General features: G+C 47.9%; 1 protein-coding gene and 1 long non-coding RNA gene across 5 annotated transcripts in view; one reads left to right on the forward strand and one right to left on the reverse strand.

The window, feature by feature from the left end:
• Positions 1-2,536: 2,536 nt before the first annotated feature.
• LOC101799848 (uncharacterized) overlaps positions 2,537-20,484 on the forward strand; it is a 31,314-nt gene continuing 13,366 nt past the window's right edge. For 2 of the 3 annotated variants that reach the window (XM_027460069.3, XM_027460068.3), the window contains exons 1-3: positions 2,537-2,921; positions 12,428-13,281; positions 19,699-19,860. In XM_027460069.3, coding sequence (XP_027315870.1) covers positions 2,873-2,921; positions 12,428-13,281; positions 19,699-19,860 — 1,065 coding nt within the window. In that variant the 5' untranslated portion in view covers positions 2,537-2,872. The other variant, XM_027460070.3, reaches the window with a different exon arrangement.
• Positions 3,150-9,863, reverse strand: LOC106015786 (uncharacterized). 2 transcript variants are annotated; one of them, XR_005266657.2, is made up of 4 exons: positions 9,638-9,863; positions 5,467-5,567; positions 4,954-5,046; positions 3,150-4,106 (listed from the first exon to the last, which is right to left on the reverse strand). It is a non-coding gene; the product is annotated as an uncharacterized lncRNA (long non-coding RNA). The 2 variants fall into 2 exon arrangements; XR_011810359.1 differs by having other exon boundaries at positions 5,421-5,567.

The following is a 20,484-nucleotide window of genomic DNA, read 5'->3' on the forward strand; positions in this document are numbered from 1 at the left end:
AAAAAAATTAAAACACAAATCTTATTTAAAAAAAAAAAAAGTTATGCTACTAAGATTTGTTAAGTGCAGACAAAAATAACCATGCACAACAGCTAACAATAGCTTTATGGGGCCCGCTAGACTCTGAACACCGTCATACGTTGTGTCAACAAAGGGCACTTCCAGTAGTAATTGTCAGTTGCATACACGCACACACACCCTCTCATAAGAGCACCTAGAGCATTAAAATCTTGCACTCATTTCCAGCCATTTTCACTTCAAGTTTTGCCCTAGCCCTGGGCTGGAGTGCTTGGCCTGCGTGCACTCCAGAGGATGTTCTATTCCTGTTCAAAAGCTGTCACCGGATTCTTTTATTTATTATATTTTGTTGGCCCCAAGCATTTGCTGAACACAGGGAGGTAAACTGAGCTTAGAAACAGCCAGCTTGAGACTATCAACCTGGTTTTCTGACAGCATCGAACTTGTTGCTCACTGCGTATTAGAAACATTTCTCTGGTAATAAGACCCCAGAACTGCAGAACCCAGATCACAAGACATTTCTGAAAATGCTGGATGTAATCCTCTGTAACTTTCAGGTTTGATCTGAGCTGAAAGCAACTTAAAGGGATGTCTTCTGGAGAAGGGCTGGGTAGGAGAAGCCTCGCAGAGATGAAAAAGCATGCCATATACCTATTAAAAAGGGAAAGTCCCGTGCAATAATTATTGTATGCATTTAGTCCAGCCCAGAGCACTTTGAATTGCAACTGTATAAAGACATCAGCACAGTAATTTTTTTTTTCTTTTTCATCTCCAAACTACTTACTTAAAAAAAATATATATATATTCTGGGTAGTATAGAAGTATGCTCAGCAGTGTATAAAACAGTGGAGGTCTATGGCAGGAAGAAAGCAGTGTGCAAACCGAGTCAGGGAAGGTATATGACATGCCCTCAGAGGTGAGAAGGCAATGCTTTGTTGCCACATCCCTTTGCCTGCTACTGAGTTGAGCCTAAGGCGCCTGTAATTCTCCTTCCACTCCAACAATTTAATGCACTGACACCATCTCTTCATCCTGGAAAATACGTTATGTGAGTAGGTGCCCAACACCTACCACCATCTGAAAGCTGGCACCATTTGCAACACGAGGCTGAAGAATGGGAAATTCATTTTAAACACTGTAAAGCAAGAGGCACTTTATCATCTACTGTAGCTATCAAGGCTACCTTAAGCCAGAGTTCAGATCTACCCAAAAGCAATACCCTGTTTTTGTTCCTACAAAACAGTCTCTAATCGAAGAACACCTCACAGCAGGATGAAGAAGAGGCCACCACAAACAGTCCCAGCTCTATCTCTCCTGAAAGCCACCAGGGCCACAGCCTCCCCAGCTGTTTCACCCAAACACTCCACATCTGCATGTGGCAGGAGGTTTCAGAGAGGAAAACCCCTGCACCAGGTGGGTTACACAGAGACCTCCTTCCTCAAGTGACCTTATGGCCTCTCCTTCTCACTAGCCTTGGATGTGACCCTCTTTTGCTTTACCAAAAAAACAGGAGCAGGGGTGCTGGATGCTCACTGAGAGCCGCAAGGCCAGGACAAAGGTGTTAGATGAAGCCTGCAAGCACACCGTCCCGCCTCAGCAGGGGAGCAGGGTGCAGCACAATGGATCTCTCAGCGTGGGGAGGAGGGATGTTCTTTTGCTGGGTGATGGGAGATTGGGAGCAATAAAATAATAATGCAATACAACACAATCAGCAAACCTCACTACAGCAAAAAGTTGATTCACTTCAGCTGGTATCTGGCCATTTATTTCAGAGGCATGGGATGAGGAGTACTGGGAGTGTAGGGAGGGGCGGCTGGACTGGATCTCCCCTGACAGCTCCCTTCCCGCTGCCTTCCTCATGGCACTGGTAGCAGGACTGGTTCACTGTAGGGCCGGTCCCAGGCCGATCCAACCCTAGGTAACACCACTGTCTCTGCTGTCTGCATGGGGCCGCTGATCCTGTCCACTGACCTGGGCTGGTTTAACCGGCAGGGCAGCACGTTTCCAGCTGACAGCACCGGAGTCAGCACAAGTCTGGATGGGAGAGTAATGCAGGGATGGGCACTCTTAGCAGACAGACCCCATATCAGTTATGGGGCTGTTGCTCATAGGGAGCTTGTAGTGCTCAAATCTAGCTCAGAAGTAATCTGTTGTGTGTGCTAACAGAGCATGAGCAAGGCTGGCTCCTGGCACAGCACTGTGGTGTATGCAGCCGTGCCCAGGGCACACCAGAGCCCTGCATATTTAAAGCTCACTGCACCGGGGTGGCACCATGAACTTGCCCATAGAAGCTCATGTTTGGGGCCGTCCTGCCATGTCCCTCACCCCTCTTTCCCATAGCTTGCAGCCCGAGGTACGATCAAGGCAGAGTTTTGCAATATGAATGCACAAAACCTGGAATTTAAATGGGAGAGGAGAGAAATGGGAGAGGGAGAGAAGAGGAGCCCACTCCTCTCTCGCTCCTCCCCACCCAGAGCATTCCAGCCTTTCCTTTCCTGCCACTTGAGAGGGGGGTTGTTTATTGACATTATGCAAGTGCTGAAATATTTTTCCTTTTGCTTCTCTCCCGTCTTCTCTTCCTCCTCCCCCCTCCCTCCTCTGGGGGTTGCAAAGGTAGTTCAAACCCCTCCAGTCATCTCGGCTTATCAGCCGAGGGAGATGCATTCCTCAGGGCTGCTCCCTTTATAAGCCGCTGCTGGCCGCCCGCCCGCCGCTCCGCAGCCCTCGCCGGGAACCCAGCTCCGCTCCCGGCCATGCCCTAGCCCGGACCCCCGGCCGCGGAGGGGGGGGACTCTCCGCACCCCGGCGACGATGCCTCCACCCCCGGCCCCGTCCCGGCGCTGAGGCTGGCGGCATGTTCAGCTGGCACCGGAGCTTCGCGCTGGCAGCGCCCTGGAGGCGAGGTGAGCCCGGCCGCCCCCCGCGGCACACCCCCGGCCCCGCTCCTCCCTCCCGGCCGGGGCCGCCCGGGCGGTGCCCGGCCCGCTGCGGGCAGCACGGCCCTGCCCGCCCCGCCGCCGGCCCGATGCTGCGCTCGCTGCTCTCCGGCTGCCTCTGTCCCCACGCAGGTAAGGCGGCCCCGACGGCTGCTGCCCCCGGCCCCGCAGGGAAGGACCCGGCTCTCCCTTCAGGAGAGGCTGCTGTGGCAGCTGGGAGCAGAGAGGGGCTCCTGAGAGGCAGGGGTGTCCCGGCTGCGAGAGGGTGAGGGAGGGCAAACTGCTTCGGGAGAGGGGAAGGAAGATGGGATCAGCACCCGCAGGGGCTGCGTGCACCCTGTCTCCTCGGGCATCTCAGGAAGGCGAGGCAGAGCAGCTCTGCCCTCAGCGCTGCATGCCTGCCACCGCGCCGGGCATCAGCTCACGCATCCCCATCCAACGGGGATTGCCACCGGGCTGAGCGGTTTTATTCTACTCGCTCCCTCCTCTTCGATGGAGTTGAGGTGACCCGGGCAGAGAAGGCATCTTTGGCCCCACTGTGGACGAGTTGTAACTTCGTGAGTCTGTCAGATGATGTGGTCTCAGCCTTTTTCAGGCACAATAGGTCAAAGCGCATTTTATCCCTTAGCCAGTTCTGTAGGCTTTGAGACCAGAATCCCCGTGGCATTCTTGCGTGCCCATCAGCTTGGCTTGTACCAGCTGGAAGCAGAGCGTGTGGTTTGTCCCCACTGACATGGCTGCAGTGCATTGGTTTGCTTGGCACGGAGGTGGCTGCGGTTTGCCAGGGTCTCAGCAGACTGTGCTGCGCAACAGCAGGACGGTAAAGATGTTGCAAGGCACCGTGTTGGAGTGATTTTGCTGCCCGGGGTTCTGACTTCCCATCTGCATGCTGAACTTGGACTGCTCCAGGGCAGGGAGCTCCTGGGGAGCCACTGCAACTGCTGTGCCAGTGGGCATCTCCCCAGTGCAAAGGGCTGGCTCGAACAGAAAGCTGCTCTAGAGCAGTGCTCTGTGAAAGCGCTCCAGCATTGCCACAAGATGCAGAGAGTGTTTGAAGAGATGCCTTTTTACAGAACGGTGGAAACTGAGCTTTTTTTTTTTCCCTGGGTGTTACTTGGCCATGAACTTGTTTCCCAGTGGTATAGCATAGACCTTCCAGAAGGGTTGGGAGAGGAAAGGAAGCTTGTTCTTATACATGGAAGTGTCCCTCATCACCCAGACAGCCCTATTGCCATGGGATTGCTAGAGGACTTGGTAAGGGGAACAGACTAATCACACAGGGCACAGAGGAATCAAAAGAGATTCAGCTGGAATCTAAGAACGAAATAAGGAGGGCACTCTCTAATCACCTCATCTGGAAAGGGACATCAAATACTATTTCCATCCCAGTTTGGGCCCCCTCTCTATATGGAAAGAGCCAAGAATTTGCTGTTTCTTGCAAGTTTTGTGGCAGGAACTTTAAAGTTGCAGATAGAAATGCAGTTTAGGAGACAGAATACAATCCAAATAATGTTTTCAGAATGGCAGCTCAATACCAGAGGTCTAGGCTGGATCTGGCTCCCATTGTTGGGAAAGCTGCTGGAGCAGAGGGTATGAGGGTGGCAGGACCTCTCCTAACAGAGAATTTGGTCTAATGCAGCTGCAGGGTGCTGCATCACCTGCCTCTCCTTGTCATCTGGCCCCAGTGAAAGCAACAAAACCAAGAATCCTCACCACTGTTACTGTCACCATAAGATTTGAGACATCACCTTTGGTACAGTTATACCTGCCTACTGCTACCTTGTTTGAGCTGAAGAAGCTTTCCAGGGTTTTACCTAGGGACAGCAATGGCTGCGCATGAAGAATGGGTTAATAGCTCCTGCGACCTTTCTGACACCATTCGTGAGTTCCTTTGACTTCAGCAGAAGCATTGGGGTCTTAATGACTTTAGTCTGTAGGGCTATTGAACAATTGTTTATCCAGGCTTATTATAGGCAATAAAACCTGAATTACTACATACCTGTCATCCCTGGGGGGCAAGTTCCATCCCTGCAGAGGGCCTCCTGTCTCCCAGCACGTTTCTGGCCAAATACACCTTTATGATATGAGGTGGCTTGAAAAATCAGACAGGAAGGGAAAGGTCTTCTAATTTAAGCAGTTTTGCCAAGGTGTTTTCATTTTCTACTCAGATGCATTATCAAGCTGCATGCTAGATAACTAGTTAACATTGCTCTTATGCTTGGCTGTTTGTGAAATACAGAGGTAGAAATAACTATACAAATTGCATACTATTACTATAGTAATAGTTTAATAATTGTAATTGTATACTATTAATATGTTAAATATACTAATATTAATGCATTAAATATATTAACAATATGAAAATATCAAATATACTAACAAGCATATACTGTTACTACACTATCATAACAGTATACAAATTGTATACTATTACTACTATGTATATAATACTGTAAAGATACTGGCCTGTTTCCTTCTGTCACATTCCCACATGAAGGGACACAGGACATACCAGCAGTTGTCACACCTCTGATGAGGTAAAGGTTAGTTTCTGCAGTGTCCCCAGTCAAGGAGGCCAGAGTATTTATGCAAGACGATTTCTGATATTTCATCCTAGAGACAGATATCTGAATGTGAAGAAGTTCACCAGGAAGGCATTGTACCTACAAGACTTCCCAGTGTTTAGCCCTGCACCGTAGGTTGGAGATCTTTCCTCTGTGCTAGCCTCCAGTACCTGCAGTTAGCCTATTATCTACTCCTAGCAGATCCAGGGGCAAGATAAAAAAATAATAATAAAATAAAAATCTGTTTTGAATCTCCCTCATGAAGGAGGGCACAGGAGTGGCCATGGAGAACTATTCACAGGTCTTTAGCAAGAGCTGTGATCCTCCCTGGTGGAGCCTCCCCAGAAAGCCCCACAGGTGCCTGCTGGAGCCGAGCCACCCCCTCCCCAGGAGCAATTATGAGGCAGAGCATGGAGGATTTAGGCAGGGATCCTGTGCACTGGAATTCCCCTTGGCCCGATTTCTCTTCTGGGCTGCGTATTGAGAGAAATAAATTGCAAGGGAAATGCAGTAATGACTGGGTGATGCTCTTTAGCTGGTGCTATGCACGAGGTCAGGTGTCAGCCTAAGAATGGTGGCTGCCAGCCTGCACAAGCACCTGATAAACCAGGTGGCCTGTGGGGACCTGCTGGGCCTCAGCACTCTGCCAGAGGTCACTAATTTATCAGACCTGTTGCCCTGTTTCAAAAACTTAACAGGTCACTTGGAATCAATAGGAGCAAGCAGTAAAAATGTCAAGTGGCCTCACTATTTGGAAAACCATTTCCTCTTTAGTTCCCCCAACTATATCCATCAGTAAACAATCCATCTCCAGCTCATTGCTCCTCAAATGCCTGAAAACAGCTATCATTATCTCCTCCTCTTCCAAAACATACATATTAAAGCAATGAACACCTCTTCAGAGTCCCTGAACCCTGTTATCTTTCTCACAGCATTTATTTTATATGGAATCATCATTACCTGCTGCAGCTCTGGGGTTATCTATAATGTCTCTGGTCACATTATATTACGAAACTATCATCCAGAGGAACTTCATACACTTAACTAATAGTGACATTGGAGAGCACCTCAAAACCAAACAACCCAAGAACTTTCTGTTCAAGGAAGGACTGTTCAAGATATCAGCTTGGTCATAAACTTTCCTTTACACTTGACATTTCTAACTAATCAAACTGTATTTATACTCCCAAAAAATTCAAATGCAGGTGAATATAAATACAAATTCTGAGAACCAGGTCTATCACTCAAACATTCAGCTACCACATGGGAATACATTCTTCTGCAAATACGGGTTTTGCAGTTACACACGTCTTCCCCCCCCCCCCGAAAAAGAAAAATAATAAAATTCAAGCCTTCACAGATTTCCACCCCTGCAGACAGAGGTTGTAACTGGTGAGCTGAGGCCACAACACCTTTCTAGAAGCTCCTAGAACTTCCAAGACTCCAGATCACCCTAATTGCTTAGGAAAAGCCCTCGCTCAGAGCAGGCAGCCCAAGACACAGTACTGTGCTCACTGACTAGCTTTGCTTGAAAGACTTGGGAATGCAGAAACTTTGTGCCCAGTAGCACCCCCGGCATCACCAATACTAGGATCTGGCCTTCAACAGACATCAGGAGGTGGGGAAATTCTCACCCTATGGGAGTTGATGGAAAAACTTCATAGAGCTAGATTTCCTTCTCAGAAGGTCAATCAGGGAGTGGCTGCTACTTGTTTTTCCCAACAGCCTAAGAGCGATCCAATTTTTCTAAGTACAGGACTCCCATCCATGCAACAACACAGGACTGTGAGAGAAGCCATTGCCCAGCTGCAGAAGTAACAGCTCCTGCACACCCTGCATCAGGGCCAGCTGGTGGGCCAGGGCTCAGAAGGAGGTGACAACCCAGCCCCACCTCCCAGCACATATGGTGGAAGAGTCAGCAGCAAAAAATGCCTATTGTTTCAGAAAGGAAGTGACCCTTTTCTCTTAAATGCTGGGAAATTGAAACCTCATCACTGGTGAGGAAAAAAAGAAATCCCCTCTTTGCAGTGAAAGGGAAATGCCACCTGAGCTGTGCTGCCAGCAACATGAGAGAACATAGCAGGCAACTGAGCTGGGGGTAGGCTGTAAAGGAAGGAAAATGATGGAATGTGAGGACTGAGAGGGAGAGGCAGCCTTTCATTTCCAGGTCATGAGCGTGACTCCACTTGCTACTCAGTGCTGCCTTGTGATTCTTCTCAAGCTGGTACAAAGTGGTTATCTCTTAGTGTGTTACCTGGAGACCCCAGCCCTATCACTGGACAAGACTGAACCTTTGGCACCACTGGAGATACAGAGGCGTTACTACACAGGCTGTGTTGGTCCTCTCTGCAGTGCCAAAAAAGAAAAAAAGCCTTTTATGTTTTCTTTAGTAGTGTTCAGAGGTGAGCAGACCGGTGGGTCTGACTTTGGTCGTCCTTTGCTGGGCAGCTGTGCACAATTCCTGCTGCTCCAATGACTCAAGTCATTGGCAATGCTCTTTGTTCCTGGTGCTCTGCTCCCTGTGGCACACTACAGGCCTTCCAGACTTGGATCTAGAGAGAGTTGTGTGTCTTGTGGTAGGCAGGAGTGGAAGAGGCTCCCTGAGCACCTCAGGACTGCTCAGCTCACACCTCTGCCTAGGACTGCCAGCCTCAAAAACCCTGCCAGCACCGCACACTGTAGAAGGGTTTGTTCTGCCCATGAACCTTGCAGTAGCTCTAGGGACAAGCAGAGGGCTTTGATGGCTCTAACGCTGCTGTCACTTGTAGCACAAGTGCAGAGAGAGACAAACAAAGCATGGCTCCAGCTGTGTCAGTGCACAAATCAGGGTGAACGTTTTGAGAAGACAGACGGACACAGATCAGAAGGGAGGAAAGCAGCACCATATGGTTTACAGCATAGTATGATCAGAAGCATTTGCACCATGCCAGCTCCTCTGGAAGCTTTGTACTACCACTAGCAGCAGTCACCCCACTAACAGCCTGGCCTCTTCCATCATCGGTCCTTCTACTAGCCTGATAATGCTACGATATGACACGAGTCAGTACATCAGAGGCAAAGGCACAAAGTCAAAAGAGAAAAGACTAGACTTTGACTTCAAATATTTTGGAGTACAGGGATATAAACGCAGGCTGCTGTTTACTAGAAGGTTTGGAGCTTTCACAGGAGTTGGGTCTGGGCAGGACTGGGAATGCCTAGGAGTTTTGTCTAGACAGTTGTCTGTGTGTTTTTCTTACATGTAGCTTACTTGGGATAAAGAAATTGCTTGAAAGCATTTTCATGCTTAGACACCCATCCTCCTTCCTTAGGTCAAAGATCTCTGGATTAATGTACTAGGCTGTGCCCTGGCAGCTGCTGGTTATTGTGAAACAGGAAAAATGCACTTGGATTTAAACCTCCAAGGAAAGGAAAGCTCTGGGACTTAAACCCCCAAGGAAAGGAAAGAGGATGTGAGAGTAATCATCTCTGAAGGATTTAAGCCTCTCTGCCAGGCTTTGCTAACTGCCAACAGAGAAGTATCCTAGAAAGCAATTTGGAAGTGAAGCAAAGCAAAGTTCTAGAGATTTAGCTGGGTACATCAGCTCCTTTTGCTCCCTACCAGTTACCTCCAGATATTAGCTGCTGCACTGTTACTGCCTCCCTGCTAGGGGGAAGCAGCCTTATCCTCCAGTTCTGCAAGTGCAGGAAGCCCAGCAACTTGCCCAAGGTTATACCTCATCAGTCACTGTCATTTATAGATGTATTACAACCCAGAGAATGCTGTTTATCTCTAGTGCAATTAAAGAACCATATAATCCCTTGAGAAGGCTACTATGCAAGTAGCACAAGTTAACCTGAGACAACACTTGGTCTGGGCACGCATTGCCAGAGATGCTGCAGGAAGCTATATTGATTCCTAAACATGCACATACAGCTCCGTTCCCTCCAGCACTGCCTCACCAGCATCCCAGCCAGCTGTCTGAACGCTGGATCTTATAGTACCTTACCCCTACCCCAACAGGGGTGTAGAAAACCAGCCTGAGGAAGGGAAGCAAAGCAAAACAAAACATCTTGGCTGATTTCCCAGGGAGCAGCAGTGTCAAAGCTGGCCAGCCTCCAGGACAAGTAAATACATCTTACCAGCTTTAACGCCACCCTTCAGCTCTCTGAAGTGCTTGACACCTTCTTTCAGAAGCCGCCGCACAGCCCCGTAACTCTACCCCCGCAGCATGCTCCAGCCAGCACCAAGCAGGAGGCCACCTGCCCAGCTTTGCTCAGGCCCCTTGGGTGTTGTTGGACAAAACACTGGCAGGCTAACATCTCATCTCAACGTAACTACCACAACTTTGTTAGGACCCCACCTAATGAGCTAATTTATAGCAGCTGATGGTCAGGCCAATTTTTTTTTTTTTTGTAAGTTGCACAGGTGAACTTTAATTGCACCATTCTAGGCTTTGTTGGCACCAGGTTTCAAAGAGCTGAGCATTGTTGTTAGCCTCTTTCAAGATCTGTAGCAGAAACAGTCTGCATCTTGGAAGGCCCATGGCTTAGAGTCCATAACCCAGTCAACAAAGAGGAATAAGAGACTATTACTTATGTGAGATGAAGCAAGAACTCCAGTTTCAGGTTGCTGCCTTTATCACAGCTGATCTCTGCGGTAGCATGGATGACCTTGCTGATCATGGGAAAGTATCATTGAATGAATGAGGATCAGGTGCCTAAACATGTTGCAAAATCCTGCTGTCTTTTGCATCCATTCTAAACTTGTGGTGGAAGATGATAACATTTTGCATCATCACAAGGGGCTGGGAGGATAAATCAGAAATAAATTAAGCACTGTGGTTACAGGGCCTGTCAGTGACAAGATCAATGGTTTGCAGCCTACAAGAGATAAACAATAAATTGTTGTGAAACTATTTGATATTGCTAATGGTCATGGAATGGGGGCAACTTTCTCAGCTCTGGAGCTGGTGGAATTGAGGGGACCTTCTCACGAGGGTCAGGGCGTTCATCTCTTTTTTATTTTTTCTGTCTCCACCAAACTTTGCAGCTCACATTGCAGCTTTGGTATTCATAAGAGATAGGAATTAAAGCATCTGACATCTCCTTCTGTAAGCAGCAAGACCTCACGTTATTACGCTGCTTCCTGATTTCAGACAAAGAAATATTTGTGTAGGCCAGGGTGAAACCGGTTAAGCAAGAAAAAAAAGGGGCAGGTTGAAAGACAGTGAGAGAATCTCCAATCAAACGAGAACATGGCATGATTAATAAGAGAAGGCAATCAGATCCTGTGGGAATAGACTACTACTGCGTTCAGTCATTCCTGGTAGGAATGACAGCTGCATGATATGCTCTTAAAAAGAAAACCATTCCATTGGCAATGTCTTTCTCTTGTCACCCGTCCCAACAATGCTCTGGCGTTGCATTGCTGACAGTCCAGCACTGACTCAAATGTGGCTCTTTGCAGCGGAGAGATGCCTGTGAATGCTGTCAAGGGAAGTGAGCATAGGTCTGTATTGGATAAACAAGATCTTTTATGAGGGGTTAAAAGCACTACATGCTCATAGAAAGCCCCAAAGTATTCCCATCAGATAGGAGTCTTTGTCACTCTCAGCCTTTTTGAAAATCCAGTGTGAAATATTAAATCTGTGTCTGCCAATGAGCAGCGAAGGGCATGTTTCAGTGGTGTTCCAAGAAATTCTTAAGATCAAATAGAAGGAATATTTAAATAAAGTAGAAAATGACTCATATAATAGCTAGCTTGGACTTGATGAGTAAAATTCTCTCGTTTGCTGACATTGCGGAAAGCAAGCTGGAGGAGGGAAGGCTGGAAAATGGGTTGTTTCAGAAACAGGATTTTTTCTGGGTTCCCACGAAGGAAGGCTGCACAGAGCAGAACTCCCTTCCACTGGGCTTCAGACTTTTCTACCTGCTTAGGGACAGTTATGCTACCAGGAGTGAGTTTCTAAAGCAGCTGCATGTTTGATGCTAGGCAAAAAGGAAGGAAGGTAGGAGAGGGGATTGAAAGGAAATGAAGTAGGAAGTAAGATATCCTGACGTGTGTGCGCATTGTAGCCCTCCGAGGTACCCTGGATCAGATGGTAATAAGGGCTCAGGATTCTGCTCTGTGAAATGCTAGGTCCAGAAAAACTGTGAAAAAACCTGGGGCCAGATATTCAGCTCACGTAGGTCAGCCTTTCATCCAGAAGCTGTTCAACACTTCATCCACATCACTGCATAAAATAGTTGTGATGTGGAAATGCGTCGTCTTTGCCCACGTGCAAAAACTCATGAACAAAGCTGCTCCCATGCCCTTTCTCTTTAAAGGGAAGGTAAGAGTTCATTTAAAGAAATGACTTCATAGATAAAGCCATGCAGGGACTACAAAAGATCTACAATGCCTCATTTACTTTTCCTATCAGTACTTGCTTTTCATCACCTGTATGTGTGCAGAGCACTACTGACCAAACAGTTTGCAAATTACTTGTTGCAATCTGAAATCCACTCAAATCTCCAGAAATACACATTTAGTTTTGCACATTTTTTTCTGCTGCTGCCTCAGAATACATTTAATCAGAAGAAATAGTTTAGCCTTAAATTAATGTATTGTGCTTATCTGTGTCTGCATGCAAGTAATCACTAAAATTCATGTGACTTTTTGTACTGTTTCCTACCTACCTACTAAATCAGAACTCTGTGCATTTGTAACCCTCCCCCGAAGGACACAGAGTCTGTGAAACAAAACACTTCTGTTACAGCAAAGTCTACAAGAAAGTCTCATATAGCTTAAGAAAAACAAACCAGGGCTGCCCCCTTCTACTGCGTTACTATATAGACAGCTTTCAATCCCACATCCCTCAGGCAATGCAGTATAGATTAGACTGAGCTTTGCAGCCCCTTGTGACTTTCTACTTGTTTTCCTTTATGCAGGTAAGAAGAGCCCACCTGCTGAGGACAAAGTAGTGCTAACACACATGAAGATACTGACCAACGAAGGAATTCAGAACCCAGCGCTAACACCAGAGACCCCCACTGATGCAGCCTGCACCGAAGAGCCCCATCTCCCTGGTGCCAGCCTCCCCCAGGACTGCCAGGGAAGTCCCAATGCTGTGGCCCCGGAGGCAGACCCAGACTGTGCAGATGCCCCGGCAGGCACAGACTATGTAGCCACACTGCCTGACCTCAGCACCTTTGAGTCCAAGTGCCAGCTTCACAGATTCTCCAAATTTGAGTCTGAGGACTCAGGGGTCGAATTGCCAAGTGGGGCTAATTCTCCATCGACGCCAACAGGTTCAGAGAAGAGCTTTGTGCTTCACAACAGAGACTCATTTTGCGACTCGGGCGTGCTTAGCACCTCTTCGTCCCCAGAAATTGACCATCTGATAACGAGAACATGTAAAGAACGTGCCAGAAAAGTCAGTCACCAAGGTCCAGAGAGTGAAAAGCAAGCTGAGTGCTACAGCCAGGAGTCTGATGCTGTGCAGGTTCCCACAGCTCCCCTTGACAACTTCAGTGTCCCTCAGGAAGGAGAAAATCCTGGTGAACATTTTGACCAGAGCGAAAGGCAATCTCTGGAAAAGGAACCTGCACCAGAGATGGACCTACCCAGGGAAAGCACTCTTCCCACCCCAGATCCTGTAGAAGAGCCAAAGACAATTGCTGACAATTACCCAGAGAGCTTTGGCAGCATGCAAGACCTTCAGATCCCTGGGCATCCACTGAAGAAGTACCCCACAAGTGACAGCCTGGATGAATACATGGATGAATGCTGTCGACTGAGTGAGGTAAGGAAGGCACCTGAACTGAATCTTGTAGCTAGGCCTGTCCAAATACCTCTGTCAGAGTGCTGTTATCTGTCTCAGGTCAGGACACGTCTGAGTTAGAAAATCTCCCCTGAAACTGCTGTGAGCAGCAAATTGTGGCAGTTGATGTTTAAGGTCTCTTTTCATAGCAGTGAAATTCTGAAGTGATTCCCGTGTAGTCTCTAGGTAAGGATGACTAACAGTTCAGGAGGGTCTGATGTTTTCAAAAAGCTTTAGATTAAAGCATGTGCTTGCGTCTGTGCTTCAAGTGAAAACTGTAAGGTAAGTCACCTTGCAGAGCCACACCAGCTCTGATACATGGGGTGGGAGCAGAACACAGTTTCAAGGTCAGGTTATTCCTGTTCCTGGGAAAAGCTGAATGGGCGCTCTGGGGCTCTGAAGTTTGGGAATAATTCATCTAAAGGGTAGTTCATTTCTGTCCAGGTCTGAAGCTGTCTCAAGAGCCAGCCCTTGAATATTGAGTGGACAGGGATTTAATGTATAAATTCAAATCTTTGCTGGGGTAGAGCTGGAGCTCCCGCTTTGCTTTGCTAGAACAGCTGTGATGGAAACTCTTGTGTTCAGAGACTGACCTAACTGCAAAGACATAATATTTCCAGCAGTTGTCCTACTCCAGACTAGCTCTTTCTCCATTAACCAGGTACACTGTGCAACACACAGGAGAATAAAATGCCCTCTGTGCCCCCGCTCCCACACTGAATGCTGGCAAGTGCTCAGGCCAGAGCTGTGCCCAGAGGCACACAGGCACGCTGACAGATCGCAGGCCTGCTGCTGCAGGGGTTCCAGAAGCCAGTGACAGAAAGATCTCACTGGGGGGTTAATGCCTGAGTAAGAGCCAGACCAAAGTCCCCATGGGCAGAGGGAAAGGAGAGGGCAGGCTAGGTGCAGAGGGACACATGAAACGGTGCATAATGGTGACTTTTACAGACAGATACAGCACGCTGCTCTTCTCTCTGCTGCTCGTTTTCCTTCTGCATCAGAGCAGTGGGGTGTACCACTCACATTTTCTTTTTTCACTTTGAGAGGGAAGAAAGAGGTCAGAAAGATGTGATGTAGTGAAGTCTTGGATCCTAAATATGTGTTTAAGCATCCTAGCTGCCTCCTATTTTAGAGGGCATTAGGTGCTTGGATGCCTTAAAGAAAGCCAGTATTTCCTGTGTTTTGGGAAACTGCAATTTCTGATGGCTCAACCTGAAAGATGACACAGGGAGCAGCTGCCAGAAAGTGCCACCCCAAGCCCCCCGAGAGGCAGGACGTGTTAGAGGCACTGCCGAGGGAGCCGCTCCATGCTCACATCAGGCCTGGAGATGCAGCCTGGAGGATCAGAATTTGGGGCCATGTTTCTGGGCATGCCCAGCCATCGCTTCCCATCCAGGGTAACAGCGATGGATTGGAAGGCAGAGAGAGCCAAGTGAGAGGTGTTGCTGTGCACATGATGAGTGTATTTCACCATGACCTCTGCCCAGGCCCTGAACCACGAGGTGATGGCCACCCTCTCCAGCAGGCTAAACCCTCCCAAGCAGTGAGGAAGGTCAGAGATGGCACTGTAGGCCAGGCCTGTCTCCCTTAACACTAAGTGTCTGGGCAGCACAAGCATGCATGATCAAACTGAGCACCCTCTTCTTCCCCAGAGCTGTCTCACTTTTTGGGGGAGGTGGGAGGAAGAGACTTTGCATGGTTCCCAGACAGCAACCTGGCCTTCTGACAGATGGTTCAGAAAAGATTGGAGCAGGAGACTTTGAACACAAGGAGACTTTTTATGAAGTTACCCAAATTCTCCGTTGCTCTCTGGAGGTCTTGCAGCTAACTTGATCTCATCCAACAGCTCTGGCTGCCCATGAAATTCCTTTAAATCCCATGCGAAATGGAGACTCAGTTTCCCAAAGCAGAGCATTTAAATAAACAAAAGAATAAATTAGAAAGAGGCTGAAGAGGAAATGAAGGCTTGGTGGCTTATCTCCCCTCCTTTTTAATATCCTCACTGGCTGAGCGCTAAAGCTCTGTGCCCCAGAGCACTTTTCTGTGTTTGTTTTCTGAGCTGTATAAATACAGCTGTGACCTGGACACCAGGGAAGCTTGCCCCTCTTCACAGAGCCCCTCCAGGCTGCTGTATCTCAGGAGCAGCACTCTGCTGACTGCTGGGATGACAGGCAATGCCCAGTGCCCAGTGCTGCTGCTGCTGTGGTTTGTGCCTCAGAGCACAGGGACAGCAACAGAGCTTTGTGCCCTCTCTAAACCTGCACAAGGTTTTCCTGTCCTTGCTGTCATGCAATTGTTCTGTCGATCATGCAACAGAGGCAGGGTGAGACCCAGATGGCCCTCTATCCATGTACCTTGGTTTGCCCCAGCTGAGGCTCTGCTCCAGGCTGACACAGTGGTTTTCACATGTTCCTGTCACCTGTCCAAGATGCAACACGGTTGTTAGGAGCCAACCTTTTCTGTGTGTCCCTGAGACCCTGCCAGTCAATGGAAATGCAGTCAGTGTTGTCTAAAAGACAGCAGGCTAGTACAAAGTATTCCCACTCCGCTTGGCAAACAGCATGCCCCTTCAAATTAATTCCCAGTGCATTAAATTTGTATTGATATAAACCAGTGCAAGCACTCTTGCCTGTCTATTTAATGCCAGGTGAAAGTATTATTTAATTATAGGTGAATTATTAAGTCCCAAGCACCAGGAGTGCAGATGAGTTTCCCTGACCCCACTGGCTGTGGCAATGGCACTGAGTTTACCGGCATGCTGCTGCCCAGCAAGGAGGCAGTGCTGGATGAGGATGGCCCCCAACATCCTCCAGCCTCCCTCGCTGCTGAGGCTGCTTCTGAGAGAAGGGGAGGGAAAATGCTGAAAGAGAGAGGCTGGAAAAGACCAAACGTTTTGGTGGTTTAGATTCATTTGGTGAATGGGTTTGGCTTAAAATATACATCACACCATTTCAGTCTGGCACTTCTTAAACAAATCTTTCTGATCTTTTATTTTGTACTGTCATTATTTTGAAATGTGTCTACATTTAAAAAGATGAAAGAGAGTGGAAGCTGTTAAACAACAAATGAAAGAACTTTGAAGCCTAAATAAAAGCATTTCCTTTTAAGCCAAATGAAATGTTTTGGGTCAGTTTGAAGACGCATAGCTTTTGATGCTTTTGCTTTGCAAACATTTCCTTGCGTTTCATAAAGTTTACATTTAAAGTCAGCCCAGACCCCTAGAAGAAGAGACAGGGTGGGAGCACTGTCGTCACTAAATGGAAAAAAAATAAAAAAATTAAAAAAAGGCTATTAATCACATAGCATTAATTATCCTTGTCCAAAGAAGTCAAAATACTTCTCTGGAGAGCGGCATGGTTCAGGGGAAGGATACAGCAAGCTGTGACGCTCTGCCCTGTGCGTGCCATACGGAGGAAACCAGAAGCTATCAGCCAGCATGACCACTCCTGGACATCAGGGTGGAGCAGTCAGAAATATACAGCACGATCCCTCTCTTTCCTGTTATTCACAAGCCTCGTGGTGCTGTCAGCTCCCACTGACAAATGTTTCCCGCTCAGCCTATGGCGTCACTGATCAGTCACCCCAAGCCCAAAATGTGCATTGTGTGATTACATTCCTCAGCTGTTGGCACGTTCACTGCATGCCATCCTCGCTGGCCATGCCAACATGGTGTGGGAGAGCGGGTAGGGATTTCTGGGAGGATGAAGCACTGAGAGAAAGCAACGAACATCCAGGAACCTAAGTCACTGCAAGGAATATTGGCGAGCTCTCATCTGAATGAAGCAAGTCCCACCACCAGCTCCAGCTGTTGCTGCCAGGTCCAGCGCAGAGCTGTTTTCCATCAAGCCCAACTGAAGAAACGCATCAAAGCAACAGATCAGGACTGAGATCTGGCAGGACAGAGTGCCGAGTAGATGATCAGTAACAAAGATTTTTATTTTATCTCAGTTGGGCACGGGACTGGTAAACATCTGTCTTTCCTGCAGCTCCCACTGAACTTCATACCTCTGTAGTGACCGGGTACAGCAGCAAGACAGAGGGACTCTGGTGACTTCAGAAGTGTGATTTTATACCAGTCAAAATACTGGCTCTAGATAAGAGCTAAAGTTGCCACTACATATATTGACTCTGTATTTTTAGGCTTCCTATGAAATACGTGAGCTAGCAGAGCTGTGAGGATTTATTGCTAACTGAGCAGGGCTCTGTGTGCTAAAAACCTGTCCCCAAAACTTAGGTGAGTACTCACAAGGGCAGAGATCTTCAGTATCTTCAGTTCCCTTAACTCCATAGGGTCAAATCCTTAGTAGGAGCAGCACAGTATGGCTGAGGGCCTTGCCATCCTTTTCTTTCAGCTGAGGTCTGGTTCCCTCTGATGTACCTGAAAGCAAAAGCTGGCACCTATTTGTACGTTATGTTGTTGCTTTCCTATTGCAGCTTTAACCATCTGATTTTTAAGTTGTGCCTACCTCATCCTCTGCATCTTCACCTTCAAAAAAGTAGGTGAGATGATTTTCCTTCTCAATAGGTTTCAGGTACCCCAAAATGGGTACATGGCTTTTGTTCCAATACTACTTAACAATCTCCATATGGGGAATGGGAAAAATGTCATCCCCATTAGGTGAATGTTTTGGGAAGCTTGTTTTGGGAGGACAGAGACAGAAAGGGACTCCTCCTGGAAAATGTTTGCAGTTTTCCTGTGGTAGCTCCCCCTCAACTTCAAGCATAAAACTCTGATAGTTGCTGAGAGGAACATATTCAGACCAGTAAGTGACAGAGCAGGTTCTGTGCTGCACATGGTATGACCAGAAGATAGGGATGTGTAGGTGTTTCCAGTCTACAGAACAAAAGGGTCCAGGAAGAGTCCCTGGAGAGGCCTTTTCTGAGGGCAACCCCCTCATTTTGGGGGCATCCTGCCAAATGACACATTTTCTGTGTTGAATGCCTGCCATGTCTGAGCAATCCCGATGCTAACGGGCATTGTGGCAGGGCAAGCAAGGTGAAGCATCTCTTTAAAAGCTTTTACCCTTGCATGCTGACCACAGAGATGGCTGGCCCTACATGGATCGGCAAGCACTGCTGGCTCTGCCTGGTTGGCCTTCTGCTCATTTGCACTTGCTGGGATCACTGCAACAAAAAGCCAATTAATTCCCTATTAAATAGCCCAAACTTCCTGCCCTGAGCATCCTCTGAAGGAGGGCTGTGAGATGGGGAAATGGGGTTCTCTAGCAGAAGGGGAACAGTTAAATGTGCAGAAAGAGGGTACAGTGTGTCAGAAAGCCTACATTTTCAAGGGGAACGAGGAACTTCTGACTACCCATTTTGGGGCAGCTTAGAAAAGCCAAATTTTCAGAAGCTGACACGTACTTTCTGAAAAACCTTCTCCTGAAGCTGTGCACGCCAGAGCCACTAACTGCTTTCAGATACTTGAGGAACAGCACAGTGGAGTCCAGCTCTTCCCAGTGGGTGCCAGCTGGGCTCTGTTCCCCCTGCAAGCCCTAGGATGGTCCTTTCCTGCAGCACTGGTACACCAAGGGCTCAGTTCTGCGGCTGTGACCTCTGTCCTGCCGCCGCTCCTACAGGCGCTGCCCGAGGAGCACTGAAGTCATAAATGTGAGGGGCAGACCGGCTCGGAGTTACTGTAGCTTTTCATATGATTTCATGTGACCTCTGTCCCAGCTTCAGACACAAAAGCATCTGGACATAATAATGCCTATTTATAAACAACATTGTATCATCATTTGTTTAAAGAGAAGTAAATCCTAATGCTGATTATTTTTGAACGCACCATGAGCTTTCTGACATAATGAAAAGACAGGAAGAGTCCCAAGGCTGGCATTTCCCCAAAAATGTAGATTGTTGTGGGAAAGGAGACAGAGTAGGCTTCCTGCTTTTGTAGAGGGAACTTATTTTTTGAAGTAAGATAAACTTAGAGTACTGCTTTTGTAAAGACTGAAGCTTATTTTACTTACCGATATCACACGCACGCCAGCAAGCAGCGCCAAGGTGGAAGTGAGACGCTGTCCGTATTTGCTAGCAGCAAATAGCTGTCCATATTTGCCCTGCCTGTGCACGGGCCCATCCATCCATACCATGCAGTAGGGTCTCACCTGTTTGTAGGGGTGCTGTCACCAGGAAAAAAAAATAAAAACCTGGGAGGCTCTCACAAGGTTTCCCTCATTTCCCTCAGTGTCAGCCTGTGATCAGTCCCTCTGATGGAGCTTCTTGTGGGCTAATTTAGAGAAGAGCCGTGAGCCAGCAATGTACAGCTCAGTACGATCACAACCAAAGCTCCTTGCAGGTGAAAGCCTGAGAGTCTTTACCCCAGCCCACACAACCACAAGGAGCTGGTAAGGACTGCCCTGCCTCTGCGCCCTAGCCCAAGCTGTGTTGTCATTGCAGGTGAACCAAGGGAACAGCAAGGCCCTGGGATCAGGCCTGGGATACCTGGAACACATCTGCCAACTGATAGAGAAGATTGGGCAGCTGCAGGAGCACAACCTGCGGCTCCAGAAGCAGGTCTGCAGCTTGCAGAAAGAGCAGAAGATGAGCCAGCTAAAAGAGGTAAGCAGACACCAGAGAATCTTTCATTAAATGATATAACTCAAAGCCCACATGCAGTTTCAAGTCCATCTAAGAGATGATGCTAACTTACTTGACCCCTTACCCACCTGGGCTGGGTGTTCTGGTCTTCAGGGAACCTCTGCCCACCATGGTGGGCTCAGCTTCCCTTAGGTCAGCCTTCTTGTTCCTTTTTGCTCTCAGATGTCCTAGTTGCCATTTGCTTGCCTCTGGTGAGTTACAGAGTCCCCTCGCCTCAGGCGATGGACAGCTCAGTTGGTAGCTTTTGCTTCTCTGCAGTTGAAAACTTCCCAAGAAGGCACCTCCTTCTGTCAGTGCTATCAAAACAAAATGTTTCCATGGACCTCCCTAGCAATTGCATTTTGAATTAAAAGCTCTTATCCTTCTGATTTCAAGCTGTCAAAATCCCAGAATTTTCCACAAAATGGATACAATAGGAAGTAGTGGCAGTACCACTGCCCACCACTGCCCAACCCTGATGCTCCCTTTCCCTCCCTGCTCTTCTGAGCTGCTAAATGAAAATCTCTGACATGAACATCTCAGTGTTCCCATTTGTCTTTTTTTTTTTTTTTATAAAGAGAGCCAGAGCTAGCTGTGGAATTTGAT

This window comes from Anas platyrhynchos, chromosome 6, assembly GCF_047663525.1.
Source record: "Anas platyrhynchos isolate ZD024472 breed Pekin duck chromosome 6, IASCAAS_PekinDuck_T2T, whole genome shotgun sequence".
Classification (NCBI taxonomy): Eukaryota; Metazoa; Chordata; class Aves; order Anseriformes; family Anatidae; genus Anas; species Anas platyrhynchos.